This window comes from Petaurus breviceps, unplaced genomic scaffold (genome assembly GCF_028583685.1).
Source record: "Petaurus breviceps papuanus isolate PSGF00001 unplaced genomic scaffold, PetGlider_PUasm1.0 90845, whole genome shotgun sequence".
Classification (NCBI taxonomy): Eukaryota; Metazoa; Chordata; class Mammalia; order Diprotodontia; family Petauridae; genus Petaurus; species Petaurus breviceps.
The window spans coordinates 10,483,582-10,505,147 of NW_027187359.1; the positions used below are offsets into that span (position 1 = coordinate 10,483,582).

At 43.1% G+C, this 21,566-nt stretch overlaps 2 protein-coding genes across 2 annotated transcripts in view; one reads left to right on the forward strand and one right to left on the reverse strand.

Moving 5' to 3' along the window:
• The window catches only part of CLIP4 (CAP-Gly domain containing linker protein family member 4), a 126,531-nt gene that overhangs the window by 96,307 nt on the left and 8,658 nt on the right, over positions 1-21,566 (forward strand). The gene's annotated exons all lie outside the window — the stretch shown is intronic.
• The window catches only part of ALK (ALK receptor tyrosine kinase), a 1,085,901-nt gene that overhangs the window by 24,746 nt on the left and 1,039,589 nt on the right, over positions 1-21,566 (reverse strand). Inside the window, exon 24 of the mRNA XM_069072137.1 lies at positions 3,347-3,444. Within this exon, the coding sequence (XP_068928238.1) occupies positions 3,347-3,444 (98 nt within the window). The remainder of the gene's footprint in view (positions 1-3,346; positions 3,445-21,566) is intronic.

Below are 21,566 nucleotides of genomic sequence, written 5' to 3' on the forward strand. Positions count from 1 at the left end.
CACTTTCCGCTGGAGGTGGGGGGTGGGGTTATTTAGTTATATTTAGTTATGTTAGGAAGCATGTTTACAAGTTAGGGAACATTGAGAGGAAGGCAACCAGGATGGTGAAAAGGCTGGAGAATATATCATTGGCAGAAAGAACTGGAGATCTTCAGCTTGGAGCAGAAAAAGGCTTAAGGGGAGGGGGTAGGAGCTGAGAGCTTTGTTCAGGTATTTGGAAGGCTGCCATGTGGAAGCCTTGCTCTGCTTGGCCTGAGAGGGCAGAACAAGATGCACCAGGTGAAAGTGACAAAGAGGCTTCTATGGGTTTGACAGGGTAATAATGTCCCAACAATTAGAGTAGAATGGACCGCTTCTGGAAGCGTATGTATCTCCTCCCTGGGGCCTTTAAGCAGAGGCTAGATGGCTGCTTGTTAGGGATATCATAAAGGGGATACCCAAGTCAAGCTGGACTAGATGGCTTCTGGGGTTCTCTTGGACTCAGGTCCTCTTTGTGCTCACTGGCTGCCAAGAACTTCCCATCCCCTCAAAGCAGCACTACTGCATTTCTTCAGAGGGTTAGTGAGCTGGGAACTCATGGAAAACATCTAGTCTTTTTCAACATATGAGGCAGAGTATGTCTTGAGAGATACTGTGTACAAACGATATGGAAAGATGTAGGCTTGGTGATGGTATAGTGAGGCAGCTGGCCAAACAAAGAATATGGACTGATGGCAGCAGGTAGGGAGGCCTCTGACTGCTACAGGGCCCTGTCTTTGGTTTTCTTCCTTTTAGACAAAGAAAGAACAGGCAACTATATAAAATTGGTAGATGGTATCAAGCTGGGAGGGATACCTTATAGGAGAGATGACGGAATCAAGATTCAGAATGATCTCAGCTGGGTGGGATGATGGGCCCTAGCCAGGCAAGATGAAATACAGCAGGGAAGTGCAGTATGCTTGGGGTAAGGAAATCAATTACATAATTATGACATTTGGGAGATGTGGGGTTTTTCGTGTGAAAAAAGACCTTGAGATTTTGGTTGACCACAAGCTCAGTATAAACCTAGAGTTGTATGAGCCTACTAAAAAAAAAGACTAATGCATTTTAGAGGATCTTAATAGGCATTTAGTGTCCAGATAATGGGAGGTAATAATCTGACTAGTTTGCATCAACCAGACCACATCTTGAATATGGTATCTAGTTCTGACCACCACATTTGAGACAAACTGGAATTCATTTGAGGAAGATGACAAAGGTCATGGAGGAACAGGGAATGAGAAGACTTAGAGGGCACAAGACAGTTGTTGTGGAGGAGAAAATAGACATTCGCAGGGGTATTTTGAGGTTCAGATGAGATAATGGATGTAAAGCACCTCACAAACCATAAAATGCTATATAAATGCTGGTCATCATTATTATTTATTGTTATTCTCCAGTCACCAGACCTCCAGTCTGGTGATGACTTCATTCCCTGAGCCTCCTGTTGAGCTCAAGGAAAGGTTTATAAAGCAATACAGGGTGAGCTGGTAAGAGTTTAGTTATTGGGCTTTCAAGGGGAATATATATATGTATGCATGTATGCATAAACCCTAAAGTTTAATTTGTATTATGAACATTTTAAACCTAGACAGTCAACAGAACAATAAATCAAGGGGTGTATAGCCATGACTCCTCCCCTGGCTATTCTGAATAGCTTCAGAGAGAAGAACTAAGAGGTAAACAGGTAGAAGTTAGTGTCTTTGGGCTTTGTATAACAAAGTTCTAACAATTAAAAACTTCCCTAAATGGTGTAGGCTACTTTCCAAGGGACCGAGCTCTTTGTCTCATTCAGATGCTCAATTAGAACATCAGGGATTTTACCAAAAGGATTTCTACTTTGGTTGGAGGTCCCCTTTGATCTTTGAGGTCCCCTCCAGTCCCATGACTCTGCATGGTAATTCCATGAAGCATGGTGACTGATGCCTCACTCTTTCACCACAGATGTGGTTTCGAGGGAGACAAAGCCTCCTTTTCTGTTTTTAAAGGAAATGGTAGACATTCATATGTCTGAACTGCTTAAGATGAAGCCAGCCAGGATGAAGGCAGGGGATAGACAAGGTGACAGTGAAACAAACAAACAAACAAACAAACCAGAGAATCTTATATTTGGAAAGAACCTCAGAGGTATCTGGTCCAAGCTTTGCCTGATGAAGCACAAATATCCCCAGCAAGTTATTTATGCAGACTTCATGGAGGGGGAGGACCACTACTTCATCACAATGTTGAGCATGTCTTTGAATTGATCCTCCTATGGCAACCCCTCTGTGTCTCACCTTTCCCTAGATGCATTCCAGCTTGGCCATGCTCTTACACAAATGTGGCAGCCAAACAGATGACAATTTAGGAGTCAGCCTTGGAATGTTTGCATAAGACTCACCTCATTGGTGGAGAGAATGATGACTCGGGGCAGAGAGCCCCTGAGAGCTTTGGAACCCTTTGCACAGGGTCAATGCATACCATTTGTCAGTGAGGAGGGTCGTACACTAATGCTCCAGACTTGAAACTTGGGTTACACTTTGTACAATAAAATTTCTAGGTCTGCATTAAGGGGCATCTTGGGGTACTTGGAAGGAAAAGGAGGGGGAAAGCCCTGCTACACTTCAGTTTCTCAATCTGTATAATGGGCAAAATGCTGCTTTTCATCTATTGACTCAAGAGAATAGTGAAGTTTAATTTATGAAATGATTGAACAGGCTTTGCAAAGAGCCCATTAATCCATTTTACTTTTAAGGCTGACCTCAGGCCTCTAGATATGAAGACAATAAACAAACAAGGAACAGTAGCAACAAGTGTAACATGGCAGGTACTTTCAGTGGGGTCATTGATGTAAATACCCTTAAGTTGCACATTTAAAGTAAGGTTTCATTAGGGAGAGAATGAGATTTATGAAGTAAAGAAAATGGTTCTTATCCTTGCAGATTTCACAATTTTGGAAACCTTGAATTCCATTTCAGTCTCCCTCTGAAGCTCTGTAAAGTTTGAGACTGCCATGAATATCAGTGGCCGAAGCCTCTTCCCTCCCCTCTCCCATGCAGGGTATGAGAATACAACCAAGGTTCCCAGAATAAATCATTTACAGTCTACCACTGGAATCAAAATGACGATGCTGATTTTACAGATGGAAAAACTTAAAGTCTCTGTGGATTCAGTAATCATTTAGAACACATCCCTGGCTGATTAAGAAAAATACCCTTGTTTTGCAGCTTGTCTCTTGGGTGCTGTCCCTGGTTACCATCTTTGGGAAGGTCTGTGCCCTTACAGCATAATGAAGGCGAGGCTGCTTGAGGCCAGAGGGGACATGAACAACCAGATCCCTCAGACTTACCGGTGAATGAAGTGGTTTTCTTCCAGATACTGACAGCCACAGGCAATGTCACGAGCCACATGAAGCAGGTCCAACATAGCCAGGGAGGATGGCTGGTTCTGGAGAGACAGAAGTCATGACACCACCCCCAGTGAAAAGCAGCTCATGCTTGCTTAACTAGGGAGAACAAGATTTAGTATTACAATTCACATTCAGGGAAGAAAGGATTGTATTTATAGTGAGAGGCCCTGGGTTCTGACATTTATTACGTATCCTGGGTCAACTCAAACTCTCTGGGCCTTTGGTCCCTAAACTGTGAAATGAAGGGGTTAGAGTATGGTCTCTAAGGCCTTTCTGTGTTTAAATCTATGGTCCTTAGCTGTGCAGAGCATTTTCTCATTTGTTCTTCCCAATAATCCTCAGTAGGTGTTATTATACAAATTGTACAGATGAATAACTTGAGCATAAGAGATAAGTTAAGTGACTTGCTCAAGGTCACACAGCTAATAAGTATCAAGTGTCTGAGGCCCAATTTGAAGTCAGGTCCTCCTGACTCCAGGGCTGGTGCTCTATTCACTGTGCCATCTAGCAGCCTCAGAGGTAGGTTTTATTATACAAATTGTACAGATTTGAGCATATGAGATAAGTGACTTGCCTCGGGTCACACCACCCTTAGGTGTCATAACTGGAGTTTTTAACCTTGGTTTTCCTGACTCCAGATCTATATTCTATCCAGCCTCTTTGAGTGTGAAAATCTGAGATACAACCATTTGTATGAAATATGATAATTATAATGGCATACATTTATTGCTGCTAACCCTGAGAGTGTCTACTAGAGTCCCACATTGCCATATGACATCTGTAGGGCCACAAAGACCCTCCCATGTGCTTTCCCAGACTCTAATCTCTCCATATTCCAACTGGACTTTCATTATCCCACTCCTTTGTTCCCACTAGTTCACATAATTAGAACTTACATAGCCTTTTAAGGGTCACAAAACTCTATACATTATCTTATTTGAACCTGACATGAGCCCTCTGAGGTACATACTGTATTATTATCCCCTTTTTACAAATAAGGAAACTGAGGCCTATGGAGGTAAAAGTAACTTGCCCATCATCACAACAACCAGAAGGTGGGATTTGAGCTCACTGTCAACTACCTGTGAGGTACAAGGGTTTGGGTTCACTGGAGGGAGATACAAAGATGAATAACCAAAGACAGAGCTTATGACCTGATGTACACAAATAACATAAAACTGAAGAGGGCAGCTAGGTGGCACAATGGACTGAGCGCAGGGCCTGGAGTCAGGAAGACCCAAGTTCAAATTCAGCCTTAGACACTTAGTAGCTGTGTGACCCTGGGCATGTCACTTAACCCTGTTTGCCTCAGTTTCCTCATTTATAAAATGAGCTGGAGAAGGAAATGGCAAACCACTCCAGTATCTTTACCAAGAAAACCCTAAATGGGGTCACAGAGAGTCAGGCAGGACTGAAAAATAACTGAACAAGGATAAATGCACAGCATAATGAGATGAGGCTGCCTCATTTTATCCTCCTTCCAAGAGGGCAGGAGTGCTACAAGAGATATGGAGGCATCCCTTCCCAAAAAGCTTCATGGAGGCAGAGACAGAACTAGGCCTTAAAGAATGCGGAGGGGGGCGGCTAGGTGGAGATGGGGGGCGGGGGTGGGCAGGTGCCACGTAACACGTTTGCCACGTTTACCAAAGTCAGACATGGCTAAAACGACTGAAGAACAGACACGGCCACAACATCCACAGCGTTCCGAGTCAGGAGGAGTCTCAGGAAGCCTATCACAGAAAGCCATGAGGCGCTGCTAACAGGGCAGGGGTGGTGCATGTGCCGGAAAGGAAACAGCCATGATCAGTCTTCTAAAATGATCCTGTTCTTTCTAGTCGGATATATTTAAAGATGTTCAAGGGGGAAAAGGAGGTTTGACTTTAAGAATTCTCAGGCTTGAAACAAGATGGGGGAGGGGAGGAGAAGGGAAGTTTTTGAGTTTCTGTTGCTGCTGTTGAGTTGTTTCCGTCATGTCTAACTCTTTGTGACCTCATTTGGGGTTTTCTTGGCAAGGATACTGGACTGGTTTGCCATTTACTTCTCCTGCTTATTTTACAGATGAAGAAACTGAGGCAAACAGGGTGAAATGACTTGCTCAGGGTCAGAGGCCAGATTTGAACTCAGAAGGATGAGTCTTCCTGATTCCCATCCCAGTGCTCTATCCGCTACACCACCTATCTGCCCCTGAGTTTTGGTAGGTTACCTAAAAGATAACCTTGAGCTATTTAAAATCATTTTTAGATAAAAATTGACCACATCCTACCTTATTTCCTCCTCCTCCTAACAAAACTCTTAGCCTTATCTCCTAAGTCATGCTGAATTTATTCCTGTCTTTAGACCTTTGCTCAATCTTACTCTCCTTGCCCCAAATGCCCTCTTCCTTTCTCTCAGCCTATCTGAATCATTACTCATAGGTAGGAGTAAATTTAGCCAGTGGATGTTCCGTTCTTACTGTGCACAGAACACTGTGCAGGTCATAAGAGCATAGACTGGGAGTTAAGATAGACCCTATGGTGAGTTGCTTAAGTGGCAGGCTGGGATTTGAACCAGGTTCTCTCTCTAAATCTAACATTCTTTCCAGTGCTATGAGTTTTCCATAGTATGAAAAACTTTCCATACTTTTCCATACTGTAAGTTCATTTGAACCTGAAATGGAGTTTAGGTTACCAAAGATTTGTTGGGCCACATGCTAACCACTGACACTTTGCTCCAAATGGTATTTCTAGGACTTTCTCTGGCTGCAGATGTGAATTCTGTGATATTGAGTATCCTTTGAGACTTAAAGAAAAACCTAAACAAAAAATAAAGGTCTGTGTAATTCATTTTGGTCTAAAGCTTCTTAAAGTCAAATCCTAGCCTACAAAAGTTTACTTATAGTATCCGAATACAAGCTTTAGCATTGACAAGCAACCATTCGATGAGACATAAAATTTAGACAAGGTACCGCCTTTATCTGACTTAGATTTTATGGTTCAATAGAGGGATATGTGCTAGAGGCTATAGGAAATCTAGCTATTTCCCGTCGGTTGTTCTTAAACTTCCCTTCTTCAGAGACCTATTTTATGACTAAAGCCATATGAAAATCCCCAGAAGAATATTGGTGTTAAAAAGGCGGGAGAAGCTAACTAGCAAAGAATGATAATGTCACCTGTGGCCCAGGGTCCTCCCCGCCCTCCCCCCCCAAACCTCTGGCTTCACAAGTCATGTGCTTGATCTCAGATACTGACCCTAGAAGAATCTGTATCTCACTTTTGGGTTATTGTCATATTCCAGAACTTTCAGAGAAATATGCAAACTATAGATTACGTTTAGTTCATGTCTAGGTTCCTCAAAATTTGGGTAAAGGGAGTTCCCTGATCCCATATAAGCACTAAAGGTAACAAACACAAATCAAGTAACAGACAGCCTTTACTTTATCACACAGAAAATTCAGAAAATGCACTCAGAGAAACAATAAAATGCTTATTGATTGAGTGAAGGTAGTCCATAAACAGATATGGAAAACCCATAAAGCCCTCCAATAGTTCATAAACTCTCCTTGCCAAAGAACTGAAGTTAAGGTTGCCAGTGGCCCACCTTTTGCATTCCAGTGGATGAGTCATTTTTACCCCCTGGTTCCCTTCCCTTCTCCTCTCCCCAGTCTTCTTCACCCTTCCCACAAGTCTTGGAATACCATCTTGCATTTTAGACTCTACCTCTGAAGGCAAACAGACTTTGAGACCTGTTAAATAAGTATTCAGGCTTGCATTTCCCAGATAACTGCAAGCAGGAGCTCACTGTGGGTGGGGGTGGCCAGGTCCCACTCCTTCAGCCTGTTACTTTCCTCTTTCTCCATACCCCCATGTGATTTTGAGTTTCTCAGGGGATGCATCCTAAGTAGACATTCCTTCTCTCTTTGAGCCTCAGTTTTCTCATTCATAAAATAAGGGGTTGGACTAGATGGTCTCTAAAGATAAAATGATATAGTGTGCAGAGTGATGGGTTTAGAGGCAGGAAGATATAGATTTAAGTCTCCTACACTCAGGGGTTTGCTAGTAAATATTTAACAACCAGCTTGAGTGATGGTGTGTGTAGGACTCACTTAAGTTGACTTTGCATTATTAACATTGGCTCTATCACTTTCCTAAGTCTAGAGGATCAACCAAGCAGTAAAGTGAGCCAAATATAAACTAATTGGTGGAGAACCCCTTTGAGCCACGTTTTGCCTGTGTGCCCTTGAACAAGTCACCACCTCTCTGAATCTGTTTCCTCTGTAAAATGAAACTACCTACCGTGGTTGTTGTGAGAGTCAAATGAGATTATGTTCAATGCTCTGCAAACCTTAATGTCCTCTACACATGGGAGCTATCTTTGTTTTCCAAAGTCCCTTCCTGGACTAAAATACTGCAGGCCTATGATTTAAATCATCATTCTGTGTAAGTATAGATGATCCAGGATAGGGGAAGGGCCTGAGGACCTTCCAAAGAACAGTGCTGTCCCTCTTGGGTGCCATTGCTGTGACTGCTGGTTTCTTCCATAGGCCTAAGGGATCCTAGGGGGACAGAAGAGAAGTGGTAGGTAAAGCTTGTGTGTACATTTAGGGCAGGAGGCTTGTCTGCATTTTTTGGACAAAAAATTAAACCCACATATTTAATGGAAGCCCTTAGGGAGAATCCACTCATTTTGCTGATGTTAGAAAATGCTTTTTTTTCCCCTCTCTTGAGGGAAATATTTTTTGTTCCTGCAAAAGCAGGACTCGTTTCTGAACGTTGGAAGTCATGTAGGGAAGATTTTCTCCCAGCATGTGTCTTCCGGGGCTTTAGTCCTCATCAGAATGGCCAGCTGAGTTCTCTCTGGATTCCTGGAATGTGAACATCTCAAAACAACTGGAATAATAAAGTGATTAACCACTTCCAGATGCTAACCCTGGGGACCAAGTTTATCAGGGCTCCCCATCTCTGGCCAATGTTTGCAAACTGGCTGTTCCACTAGTGGGTCTCTGCAGAAGCATCCTGAAGTCTTTGGGATGCAGGGCTGGGCCTGGCACAGGACAAAGATTCAGACTGGTGCTATGGGCATGACAGGGCCGCTGCCACTGAGTCATCTCATGGTGAACAGGAGGCTGAGCATCTGGGTTCCAGCCACTAATATTTGCTAGGTCTCTCAGATATCTGCTAGCCAAATGCATGGGGGAGAACCCAGAGGATTCCTGAAAAGGTCAACAGCCAATGGCAGAACACAGGACTTTATTTTTAGCAGACTGTGCCATTTGTAGGAATGGGACCCAGTTTTTCTGTAAGTATGCCAGGTAGCACAGCAGAAAGTATTTATCTCTTGATTTATCTACTTTCTTGTGGAGAGGCATATGAGGAATAGCTGAACCCCCATCTATCTTTGGAGTCCCAACCCCCATCCTCCAAGAGCCACCTGAGAAATGTCGGTCTTCACAACATAAAGGGCAGTTAGAATTCAAATGTCATTTGAAAGTGCACAGTCCTCTCTCTGGCTGTGGTAGGTAGGTGGTGAGCTGGGCCTAGAAGCAGGAAGACCTGAGTTTGAATGTTGCCTCAGATCTTTCCTAGCTGCATGACCCTGGACAAGTTACTTAGCCTTTATCTGCCTCAGTTTCCTCAACTGTAAAATGGGAATAACAGCAGCACCTATGCCTGGCACACAGTAAGTGTTTAATGTTTTGTTTTTCCATTTACTTCAAAAAAGACAAAGGAAGTCCCTCTGCTTAAATGTCCATATTTGCTATTTTCCCTTCTTAACAGGTGTTATTTAATGGGTGTTTCTTAAGTGGTGCCTGCTAGATACAAGGCACCATGGGGCTTCATGTAGAACACCAGTACTTCAGGACAGGAGTGCAGCTGACACACGCTCACTGGGTCTGTTACCCTTGGACCCTTGAACAAGGCCCATGAAGCTCGCAGCACCATAAGCCTGTATGCTTCAGAGAAGGTGCTGACCCTCTTTGGGAGGGTCTAACTCCCTCTCTCCTTATCCTCCCCTCCCCCCCAAGTATAAATCCAAGACACTGTGCTAGGCACCAGGGAAACAAAATCAAGAACAATAGTCTAGTCCTGAAGGAGCGTGCCATCTGTGGTGGGGAGACAACACACACGTAGGTAAATACAAGGTAATCTGAGAGGGGCCATAGTATGAACACCCAGCAGTGGGCATCAAGGGAGGCTGCATGGAGAAACCTGGAAGGAAAACTAGGTTTCCGAGAGATGGATAGGAGGCAGGAGGGTGCCCAGGCATGGGTGGGTCAGGGAAGGGGCCATGGCTTGTGCTGATGCACTGTGGTAGGTGATAGAAATGTGGAGTTTAGAAAACACTTAGTAGTTGAGTTTGGCTGATGAGCAGAATGTCAGAAGAAGGTAATGTGAAATAAGGCTGGAGAAGCAGCTTGGGACCAGATTGTAGAGGGCCCTGAAGACTAGGTGTAAGGAGTTTGTAACTTATTCTTTTTTTTTTTTTTTGCTTTTTGGGGGGGGGGGGGAGAGGCAGGGCAACTGCAGTTAAGTGATTGTCCAAGGTTGCATGGCTAGTAAGTGTTAAGTCTCTGAGGCTGGATTTGAACTGAGGTCCTCCTGACTCCAGGGCCTGTGCTGTAATCACTGTGCCACCTAGCTGCCCCTGCAATAGAAAGCTGCTGAAAGTTTTTGAGTGGGGGAGTTGCTATTTGTCCTTCATTCTTGAAGGAAGTCCATGACATCAGGGAACTGATGCCATGATATGCAAGTGATTTGGATTTAAGTGAGAAAGGTCTGTGCAAAGGTCTGTCCTCTCTTTTTCCTCCACAGCCATATGAATCAAGTGGCCAGATATAGATCAGGATGACTGGAGATGGCCCAGGATGCAGTGGGGGACCCTGACCTTTTCAAACTAAGTGTCCAGAAGTGCTTTAGGAAGACTATTCTGGTGGGCCTGTGGAGGAGGAACTGGAGAAGGGAGTGACTAGAAGCAGGGAGTCTGATGAAGAGGTTATTGTCAAGATGAAAATCAGTGTAAATAAAGAGAAGGGATAAGAGACAGCAGTAGAGAAACCAAGAAAGGAGAGAGTTCAAGCATGTGGAAAGTGACTAATAGTGTGAAAAGCTACAGAGAAGTTAATAAGAAAGAAGAATAAGAAAAAGTCATTGGATTTAACCATGAAAAGATTTTTGGTCACATTGGACTCAGCAGTTCTCGTAGAATTCTGGACTTAGAAGCCTGATTATAAAGGCTTGAGCAGTAAGTGGATTGTGAAGAGTGATAACACTTTCTGGGAATTTGGCAAAGAAAGGGAGAAGAGCAGGACTAAGGCTTAGGAACATGGCGGGAGATCAAATGAAGTCTCTGACTTTTTTTTAAGGAAGTAGAGACCTGGGTATTTTGGGGGGGGGGGGCAAAAAGAAAGAGACCATTAGAAAGGAAAAGGCTGAAGAAGAGAAGGTGGGATGGTTGACTCCCAGAGGAAAAAGAGATGGGATGGGACCAAGAGCCCAGGAGAAGGGCCACTTCTGCTTGGAGACTAGAGCAAAGGAAGAGACAATGAGTGGAGATACTGAAGATTTTTGATAAATAGAGGAGATAAGGAAGCTGCCAGTGGATGGCCTTGATTTTCTCAGTATGGTAGAAGGAAGAAAACAGTCACAGAAGTATAGCAAGGGAGGAAGAGGGAGGTAGCGATTCCATAATCAAGAGATAAGTGAAGGTTTTGAGCTGCTCTTGTGCTAAGGAATCAGTCAGGGATGAACAAAAGAATTCCCTATAGTGGTGAGGGACTAGTTGAGACTAGATAATGAATTCGTAATGGATCCAGCCAGTAGGGTTACATAGCTTTTTTCCAAGTGTTCAGCCACATGGAAATAAGAACAGAAAAGGCAGAGGGTGGGGGCAATCTAATGTTGATGATTGACATCACAGTTTAACAGAGGGATATGACACATATGTGGCTAACTATGTTGTTTAAAAAATAGTGTGGGGGAAGGGAGGAAGGTGGAGAAAATTTAAAACTTATGGAAATGAATGTTGAAAACTAAAGATAAATAAATTTTAAAAATAGTGCAGGGGGAAAGAGACCCATTGGTGGGAAAAAGTATAGAGTTGAACTAGTCAACTTTATGATCAAGACTATGAAGGAATGAAAGAGAAGCCAGAGCAAGAATGATGAATTGGGATAATAGAGAGGTATGGAATACCTGGAATTCACAATGAGAAAAAAGAATAAGAGATTATGATCAGAGAAGAAAATTTCATATTTCAAAATCATAGAGTGGCAGTTATAGTAATGGTGAGATATATGGTATGACTGTCCCTTTGGGTGGCTGAGGCAGAATGAAATTATCAGTGATGAAAACTGAGAAAGCTGATGAGGTAGGAGACCAGGGAACATGAATGAATATATTGAAATTTGCATGTGTGAAGGTGGGGACTGAGTTGAAAAGGAAGATTGTAAATCAGGTACTGTACTCCTTGAGAAATGGGAGAAAAGCACCTAGATTATAGAAATAAGCATTTAGATGGACTGATGTGGACAGATGGAGTAAATCGCAAAGGATGGAGGGTTTTAGAGTGATGGTGGCATTAGGAAAATAGGCCGACTCCTCCTGTCCCAAGTAGCACTAGAGAGTATGGCCAGTGGTGAGATATCTTCTGAAGAGAACCAGAAGATGGAAAGAATGTGAGATGAAGTGATCTAGGATACCAGGGAGATTGTTAATAATGGAGCATGAATTCCAGAGGGCACAGTAGAAGCGAAAGGTAGAGAATAGGAATTGGGGTCAGTTAGGGATGAGTTGGATAGGGATGAAAATTTGGAAAGAGGTATCAGGAGAAAAGTATTTTGCCATAGCAAGCGACTGAATGGTAGAGATAAATGGAAGAGCTGAGAATTTGTCAGCCATAGCATGGGGGCAGAATCAGTTTTCTGCCAGGTTTCTATGATGACTGAGCCAGGCATGGCTAAAAGGGTTGGCAATCAGCTTCCAAGTAAACAAGTTGCTTGCCACACCAACCGCAAGGGAGCTGACGGCAGAGCAAGCCTGGGTGTCTGGCTGGCCCTCTGTGTCAGTAATTATCCTGTGACTTGGGTTCCCATGGCTAGGCTGCACTCTAGGCATCAGGTTCACAGTCTCATCCTCAAATTGTGGGGAATAAGGTTTAACATGCACCTGGCTTCCAGTTTCTGAGATGCTGGCAACACATGCTTTGAAATATTGTTGTCTCCTGAGACTCAGAGATTGTCAGTTTTCAGAGCCCTGCAATGAACTAGCGTAGCCATGTTATGTTCCTAGGAAATACTACAAGGCCTTAACTCCTGCAAGTGAAATTCAGTTTTGTATGCATATAGTCCTTCTGGACCAAGCATAAACCTGGAGAAGGTTACTTGATAAGAATCAGACTTCTCAGCCTTGCAGTGCAAGCCAAGGTGAAGGAACCAGGTGAGTACTCGCATTTGAACAACGCGATCTGGTTCAGGCAAAGGGAAAATTAAAATGTTGTCTATGTCTACAACATGTTGATTGAGAAGATGCACCAGAATCTTTCACTGATCGTGTGTTTGAAAGGCGCGATCAAGCATTCCTCCTGTCCAGACTGCTCTGCAAGGTTGTCTTCCACTCCTTCCAAAGTCTAGTCTGAGGAAGGAAAATGCCCTTCATGAATCTAACTTCGTTATAGCCATATTCCTTGGATTCTCATCGAAACTATCCAAGATCAATGAGAGCAGCAGTTGCAAGGGGCACTTCTTTTGGGTCTCTCAATAATGGGTTTAGGGGCCCAACTTTCTTTCTTTTGGGGTATAGAGATGTCCATGCTGGCAACCATGAAGGCTGGATGCACCTCTTCTTTATGGTTATAATATGTACCAATGTAACTTTTTATCTCCCCCTCATTTGATGCATAGATTCATGTATTTGGGAAGGGGAGTAGGAGATAAACGGGTAGGAAGTATATGGGATGATCTTAATCACTCTTCCAGAACAATTGGTCTTTCCTTTCTCACCTAGAAGACAACTCTGAAACTTTGTACTCAGGAGGCATTTCACCCCCACCCATCTAAGCCTAAAGGTAGGTGTCCATAGCTAAAATGGGAATCTTGGGCACATAGTGGGCATTGTACCCAGGTTCTTCTTTTGGGAAACTATGAATTGAACTTGTTCAGATCAAGGATTACACTGCCTCCTCTGTGAGAATCCAAATACCACCCTGAGTTCTCGTCATAGAGAAGAAACCCAGGACTGTCTGCTCCATGTGACCATCTGCCTACCAGGTAAGGCGATGGTGTCATAGCATGCTAAGCCCCTCCTTCCCAATGTCCCTCTACTTGATCCTATAGGGGAAGGACCATCTCTGGTACAGGTCCTGTTGCAGAGGTATTCTTCCTTCTTCTCCTCCCTTGGCTGAAACATCGGTTGAAATCCCAAAGCCAATCAAAACTTGGGTTCTCTCTTTTTTCCCCCCTGTGGGGAAGGGCAGAGTCAAACCATCTTCACTATGGCAGGTGACTTGCTTAGTCCTCTCCCTCCTCCCCATCTTGATTCTCAACAGGCTTCCCTCCTTCTACACAAACTTATGCTTCTTTCCTGTTTGACCTCATTTTCTAAAGATTTTAGGAGGAAATGGAATGGAAAGGATCTTTCCTACAAAGTTGAGACCAATGACTGGGCTCACTCACAAAGAAACAGACAGCGAAGGTCATAGTGACCCTGGTCCATAACTTGGGAGACCAATGTCTCCCTCTTGCTTCGACACAGGCTCTGACTCTCTTGCTCCCATTACTACTTCTTCTTTGTGCTCATGAATTCATCTTTATGCTTTCATCAGTCAGGGAATAATAAATGCTTGCTTTATTAAACACTTAATATGTGCTATAGAGGGTGCTAAGCTCTAGGGATACAAAGAAAGCTAAAAACAATGTCCCTTTCTGCAAGGAGCTCACATTTGAATGGGGAAGACTACATGCAAAAAGTTGTATTTACAAGAAAGAGCCAGCGGAAGTGTAAATTAATCTTAGAGGGAAGGCACCAGCAGTGGGGGGGAGGGGGTACTAGGAAAGACCTTTTGCAGGAGGTGGGATTTGAGTTGAAGGAAGCCTGGAATCCAGGAGGTAGAATTGAGGAGGGAAAACATTTCAGGCATGGGGGATAGTCCCTGCAAAGTCATAGAGTCTGGAGACGGAGTGGCCTGTGCGAAGACTAGCAAGAAGGCTAGTGTGAAGTGTCAGAGGACTAGAAAGGTATAAAGATGATCAATCTATGGGACTGTGACATCTATTAACCCAGGCGGCTCTGTAGGAACCAGATATCCCACTAACTACTACTTTACTTTCCTAAATATCTCAACTGAGATTGCCTTTTCCTAACTCCTTAGGAGTTGTCAAAAGTCATTAATTTAATGATGTGTGATTGGCCTCTTTGTGTCTCTAGCATAGAAGGTAGTTGTGTCAAGTTTTCAGTGTGGGTTCTCCAACACAGCCCATGACTGTCTTTAGTTTCCCAGCATCCCTTCATCTGTCAAAGCTGTTGGCTGATCAAGAGCTTCTCCATCTAATTTTCTTGGAGGAGCAATTCTCAAAGTGTGGTCTGAAGATCCAGAGACCCTTTTAGAAGGTCCACAAGGTTAAAACTCTTCATAATAATACTAAGATATTTTTTGCCAATTAAAATACTCTTCCATTTCCCAACCATATCTCTTTGTGAGGTCAAATTTTCTTTGTGTACTTCAATCAAAACAACCTTTAATAAGAGATTAAATGCATTAAGCTGTCTTCTGTTAAGTCAGACATTAAAGATATTTGCAAATATATATATATATAAAACAATGCCACTCTTCTCACTAATTTTTCCATTTTAGAAAATATAATTATTTTTCATAAAATATGTTATTTATGTTAAGAGGTAATGGGATTTGGTACTGTTATTTTTAATGAATATTTAAATTTTTCCTTGTAAGTTCCCCAAATGGTAAATATTAATGAATATGACCCATAAAAACAAAAGCTCGCTGGGGTCCTCAATAATTTTTAAGAGTATAAAGGGGTCCTGAAACCCAAAAGTTTGAGAACTCTGTCCCAGAAGCAAGTAAGGGGCACAGAAGATAGAGTGCTGGGCCTGGAGTCAGGAAGATGAGTTCAAATTTGGTGACCCTTGGCAAGTCATTTAAGCTCTATCTGCCTTAGTTTCTTTATCTATAAGATGAGAAAAATAATAATATCCAATTCCCAGGATTGTTGTGAGGATAAAATGAGAATTGTAAAGTGCTTTACACACTTTAAAGCACTATATCAAAATGCTAGCCATTAGCTGTTACTTTTAACACCCAGGCCTCTGACTCTCCTTAGCTTGTAAATCACACAGTAGCTTTCCTGGTCTGATAACAACTGGCACCAACTCCTTAGGTATAACAATAGAATGTAAGCTCCTTGGACAGGGTTGGTTTTTTGTATTTGTATCCCTAGTGCTTTGCAATTGTAGGTACTTGATACATGCTTATTGATTGATTGACAGGGAAAGAGGGAGGGCTTTCTATTATACTACTGGTACTGAAGTCTAGAAGCTATCAAAGTATCCCTAGAGGAGTGTGGATGAGATCAATTTTTAAAAATAGATATTTGATAGTCTCAATCATAGAATTTTAGAATTCAAGGGACCTCAGTGACCACCTGGTCCAACCAATGCCTGAAAAAGAACCCTTCTACAACTAAGGAGCCAGTGTGACGTGGAGGAAAAAATCCTCGATCTGGAGGCCTAAGACCTGCACATGAACCCCAGCTCTGCTGTCTTCTACCTTCCTGACTCTTGTTTTGTCACTGGACTTCAGTGACACTGGAGGAGAAAGTGAGGCCGACTACTTTGGGTAGCTCCGCCTCACTGAAATTCAATTCACAGGCAAGTCAAGACGTCACCCTAGTGATGTCATTGGTTCTCTTTGAGAATAAAGGATGAACAACCATCACCACCTGGGGCAAGTCAATTAGCCCCTCGGGGCCTTAGTTACTCAACTGTAAGATGGGGGCATTGGACTAGATGACCTGTGAGGACCTTTCCAGCTCCAAATCTCTGATCCTGTGGACCTCTGACAAGTGGTCATCCAGACCTTTAGTGAGGGGGATCCAGCCCTTACCTCTGGAGAGCTCATTAGGAAGTGGTTCCTGACATCAAGCCCAACTAACTTCCAACCATTAGAAGAACAAGCCAATTGCTCTTTCACAGGACAGTCCTTTAAATTAAAGATAGCAATAATGTGACAGCGGAGTCTTCTCTTTGCCAGAATAAACAGCTTTCATATGGCATGAACTCAAGGCCCTCCACTAACCTGGTTACTATCTTCTGGACTTTTTCCAGTGCATTTATTGAGTTCCTACTAGAAGCCCCCAGGTGGCACCATAGTGCACAGAGTGCTGGGCCTGGAGTCAGGAATGACTTGAGTTCAAATGTGACCTTAGATACTTCCTAGCTGTGTGACCCTGGGCAAGTCACTTAGCCCTGTTTGCCTCAGTTTCCTCATCTGTAAAATGATCTGTAAAAGGAAATGGGAAACCACTCCAATATCTTTCCCAAGAAAACCTCAAACAGGATCACAAACGGTTGAACACGACTTAAAAAAATGACTCAACAACAGCTGAGGCAATGAGGTAGTCAAGTGGATAGAATCAACGCTGGACCTGGTTTCAGGAAGACCTGAATTCAAAACCAAAGGCAGATAGTTACTTGCTGTGTGATCCTGAGCAAGTCACTTAACCTCTGCCTTCCTCAGTTTCCTCAACTGTAAAATGAGAATAATACCAGCATATGGCCTCCCAGAGCTGTTGTGAGGATCAAATGAGAAAGCCTTTGTAAAGCACCCAGCACATAGTAAGCACTTAATTAAAACGTGTTCCTTTCTTTCCTACTGCGTGCAAAACAAAACAGTCTCTGCTCTCAAGAAACTTATGTATTCTGTAGGGGAGACCTGGCATAAAAGTAAATATATATAGAATATATTTTTAAAAAAAGTAGTTTGGGGGAGACACTAGGATCTGGAGAAGGTTCCTAATAAACGCTGCCCTATTCTGTGGCCAGGCTTGGACAGAATATGTGGATGACCCGACTGCTCACTGTGCTTCTGCAGCCACCGAGTATGGTTGCCTGAGACTGCAGAGATAAGGATACACTGGCAGCCCCTGGCTGCTCTTGTGAAGCACTCAGATCACAGCCCTTTCTCCTAACCCCAAAACTTAACTGGATCAGTTCTCTTTATTGCCAAGCCCACTGGCTACCGCCAAGCCCAGTGGCCACTGTGGAAGTGCCCCTGAGAGTGACATGCCTGTTTTCTAAGCGTCACCTTACCAGGCAGATGCACTGGGCACAGAGTAAGCCTGTTTGCTGAAAGGAGGCAGTCAGGAGTCTTCACAGAGCCAAAGCCTTGCTCACTCCCAGATGCCTTTGCTAGTAGTTCACTGGATGACCTTGCTGGGCTGTCTCCCCACTCCCCTCACCCCAAACTGGCCCAAACCAGCCTTGTGGTCAACTGTCCCTACAAAACATACTACATCTGTGTCTACCTGTTCCTGGGAAAGACTGCCCATTCTTTCCCCCAATACCTCCCTGGACCTCCTCTTTGTGATTTTCAAGCAAAAATCTCCCCTGCCTTTCCTGGCTGTGGGCTCCTTTGTACCTTGTACTGGGGGCGTCAGCTAATAAAACTGTTCTGCTTTCTACCCAGCTTGGAGTCCTCTGCATTTTGAGGGGTGGGTTTTGCCTGACTGAAAACACTAACAACAATGACCAGTCCTTGTACTTCAGTACCCTAGCTAGATGCTGCCAACACCACAAGCTGGGGTCACAACACAGTTATTTGTGACACAATTCCAACTTTTCTCCTTGCTTCCAGTAATCCTGCCGCAACTCTCTAGTTTTTTATGGGGATTCTATTTTCTTTCCCTTTGCCCTGACGCATATTTTTTTTTTTTGCTTTTTTTTTGGAGGGGGGAGGTGAGGGTAATTGGGGTTAAGTGACTTGCTCAAGGTCACATGGCTAGTTTTTGTATTAAGTGTCTGAGGCTGGATTTGAACTCAGGTCTTCCTGACTCCAGGGCTGGTACTCTATTTACTGTGCCACTTAGCCACCCCCCTCCCCCAAAGCATATTTTAAATGTATCTATATGTGTACATGTATATATGTATATATTTTGCATACATATGTAAAAAAGAAAGAGGACATTGACCATAAAAACACACAGAAATTTGTGAACAAGTGGATTTTAAAATTAGTAAACAGTTCACATTCTTGGGGCCCTCACAGCATCTGCCTCCCACTGTGGACAGGTTTTTATTTTATTTTAGAGGAATTTCAACAAATTATCTTATTTGAGTTCATTTGGGCCATGTATTTGTGCATTTCAAAAAGAAGTTAAAGCCTTTATTGTTCTAGTTCAGACTAGGTTGGCGTATTGAGAAGTCCAGTGTCCAGCAGGATGCCATTGCATAGCTTGGGAGGAGGAAGTCCATCTGAGGGTGTATGTGCATGCCTGAGAACAGTCAGAAATACAGCTTGTACCTTAGGCAGATAAATAGCTAGGCTTGGGTGACCAATAATTATACACAAGTGCTTATAGGAGCTAAACTGGGGATTAACTTAAGTGCTTTGTAGGTTCCTCAATCCTCTGAAATGGGGAGAAGGAAATGGCAAACAGCCCTAGTATCTTTGCTAAAAAAACCCCAAAACCAAATGGGGGTCACAAAGAGTTAGACATGACTGAAATGGTTGAAGAAATGACAAAATCCTGGGTAGCTAGGTAGCACAGTAGATAGAGTGCCAGGCCCGGAGTCAGGAAGACCTAAATTCAAATCTGAACTTGGAAACTTTCTAGCTGTGTGACCCTGGGCAAGTCACTTAACCCAAGAAAAACTGCCAAGAAAACCCCAAATGGGGTCACAGAGAGTCAGACACAGCTGAAAAACAACTGAACAACAGGCTGCTAAATGAGATACAATTAAATGTATTTGACTAAGTAAAATTTTATTTTATTAAATGAGAAAATATTTGGAAAGCCTTTAGTAAGCATTTAATAAATGCATGTTCCTTTCCCTCTCGCTTCTCCCTCCTGAAAAAGTAGGAATTATTCTCTTGGGGTTGAGATTGCTAAAGGTTTAAAGACTAGCTCTCTGAAAAAAAAATGTATATACAACCTACTTAACTTTAATGTGCATTACTCACATTTTCTCCATCACTTTTTAAAGTCTAGACAATCAATGAAACAAATCAAGCCCTGATCTGTAGCGTCTGTTGATTTCAAAGATATAAATGTTCACATCAATAATTTGACCAAACACCCTTAAAGGAGGTGGCTTTCCCTCCAGGTTAATAGGAGGAAAAAGGCCTCAAGACCACTGTATCTGAACCTGGCTAGGTTCAAATAATAGGATCGGTTCTGAAGCCAGAGTACAATAAAAATCTTAGCCCTAGAACTTTTCTTTTTTTAGCCATTTGTGTCAGACTCTTTGTGTACTTAAAGAACAATGGTGGTAAGGGATACATATGGGGAATTGAACACCCTTCCCCACTCCACCCAAAAAATAGTCATATAGTCTCCAACATTTTTAGTAATAGGGAAGCCAGCAACTCTCTGGGTATAACTCAATTAAAATATAATTAGAAGGGGCGGCTAGGTGGTACAGTGTAATAGAACAATGGCCCTGGAGTCTGGAGGACCTGAGTTCAAATTTGGCTTCAGACACTTAACACAAAAACTAGCCATGTAACCTTGGGCAAATCACTTAACCCCAATTACCCTCCCCTCTGCCCTCCAACCCCCCCCCCCCAAATAATTAGAAAATTTGGGGTTTTCCTGGCAGAGATACTGGAGTGGTCTGCCACTTCCTTCTGTAGGTCATTTTATAGGATTTGGAAGCCTACAAAGCACTTAAGGTACTACTCTACCACCTCCTCATGGCCTAGAAGTGAGAGAAGCCCAAGTCGTGATAACTTCAGAGTTTCATCACTAGGTTGGCTATAGAGTGAGTGATTTTTAAGCTGCAGGAACTCACCAAGGCCATCTGATACAGAAGGATTATAATCTGTATCTGGGCAGGGAGTATCCAGGCCAATGAAATCACAGATCCTAGAAGTACTGAAGTAATACTGTTTTTGGGAGGGGGCATGTCATTGCAGGATTCACGCTCAAGGGTTCTTATTTGAGGCTGCCCTTCCAAAAACATAGCTCGTGAGTCCCCACCAGTGTGTTCCCCAGTAACAGTGATCCAGTAGACATAAGTGAGCCAAAGCAAAGGCATTTACTAAAATGGCAGAGTAAGAACAGCATCCATGAAACATTCACTCAGGAGCCTAGGGAACACTCTCCTACAAATATACATTGTGTCCATGGGAAGAGTGGATACAAACTTAATGTACGATGGTGGTAAGAGATACATATGGGGAACTGAATACCTTTCCTCACCCCACCTAACAAATTATCATATAGTCTCTTCAACATTTATAATAACAGGGAAGCCAGAAACTCTCTGGGTAGCACGCAATTAAAATATAATTAGAAAATATTTAACAAAACAAATACAAATACAACAGAATAAAGATAACGTTAATGTGGTTTTCTAAATCAATATGTGGTCGGCAGGGATCTTTAGGTATAGCTTCGCCTGTTTCTCTTTGAGTTTGACACCCCTTGCCTTAAGACAAAGAGAGAATGGCAACTAGGTGGTGCAGTGAGCACCGGCCCTGGAGTCAGGAGGACCTGAATTCAAATCCAGCCTCAGACACTTGACATTTAACTAGCTGTGTGACCTCAGGCAAGTCACTTAACCTCAATTGCCCTGCCTTCCCCCCTCCAAAAACAAAAAAAGTCAAGGAGAGAAAAAGCCTTAGAAAGCAGTCCTAAAGGTCTGAGTCCACTAGTCTTTTTTTTAAGTCTGTGATTTTGTGATCAGGGCAAGCACCACTTTCTCTTGAAGCCTTTCTCAGACCGTAGGGCACCACTCTCCGACCTTTATTGCAGTCCGTGTGTGTGTGTGTGTGTGTTCTGTACATACCTTTATATGTCCATGTGCTCTCCTCCATTAGACTGCGAGCTCCTTGAGAGCAGGGACGGGTTGCTCTCAAGGGATGGGTTTTGGCTTCTCTTTGTGTCCCTGTGTTTAGCATAGTGCCTGCCATATAGTAAGTACTTAACAAATGCTTGCTGCTTATTAACTGA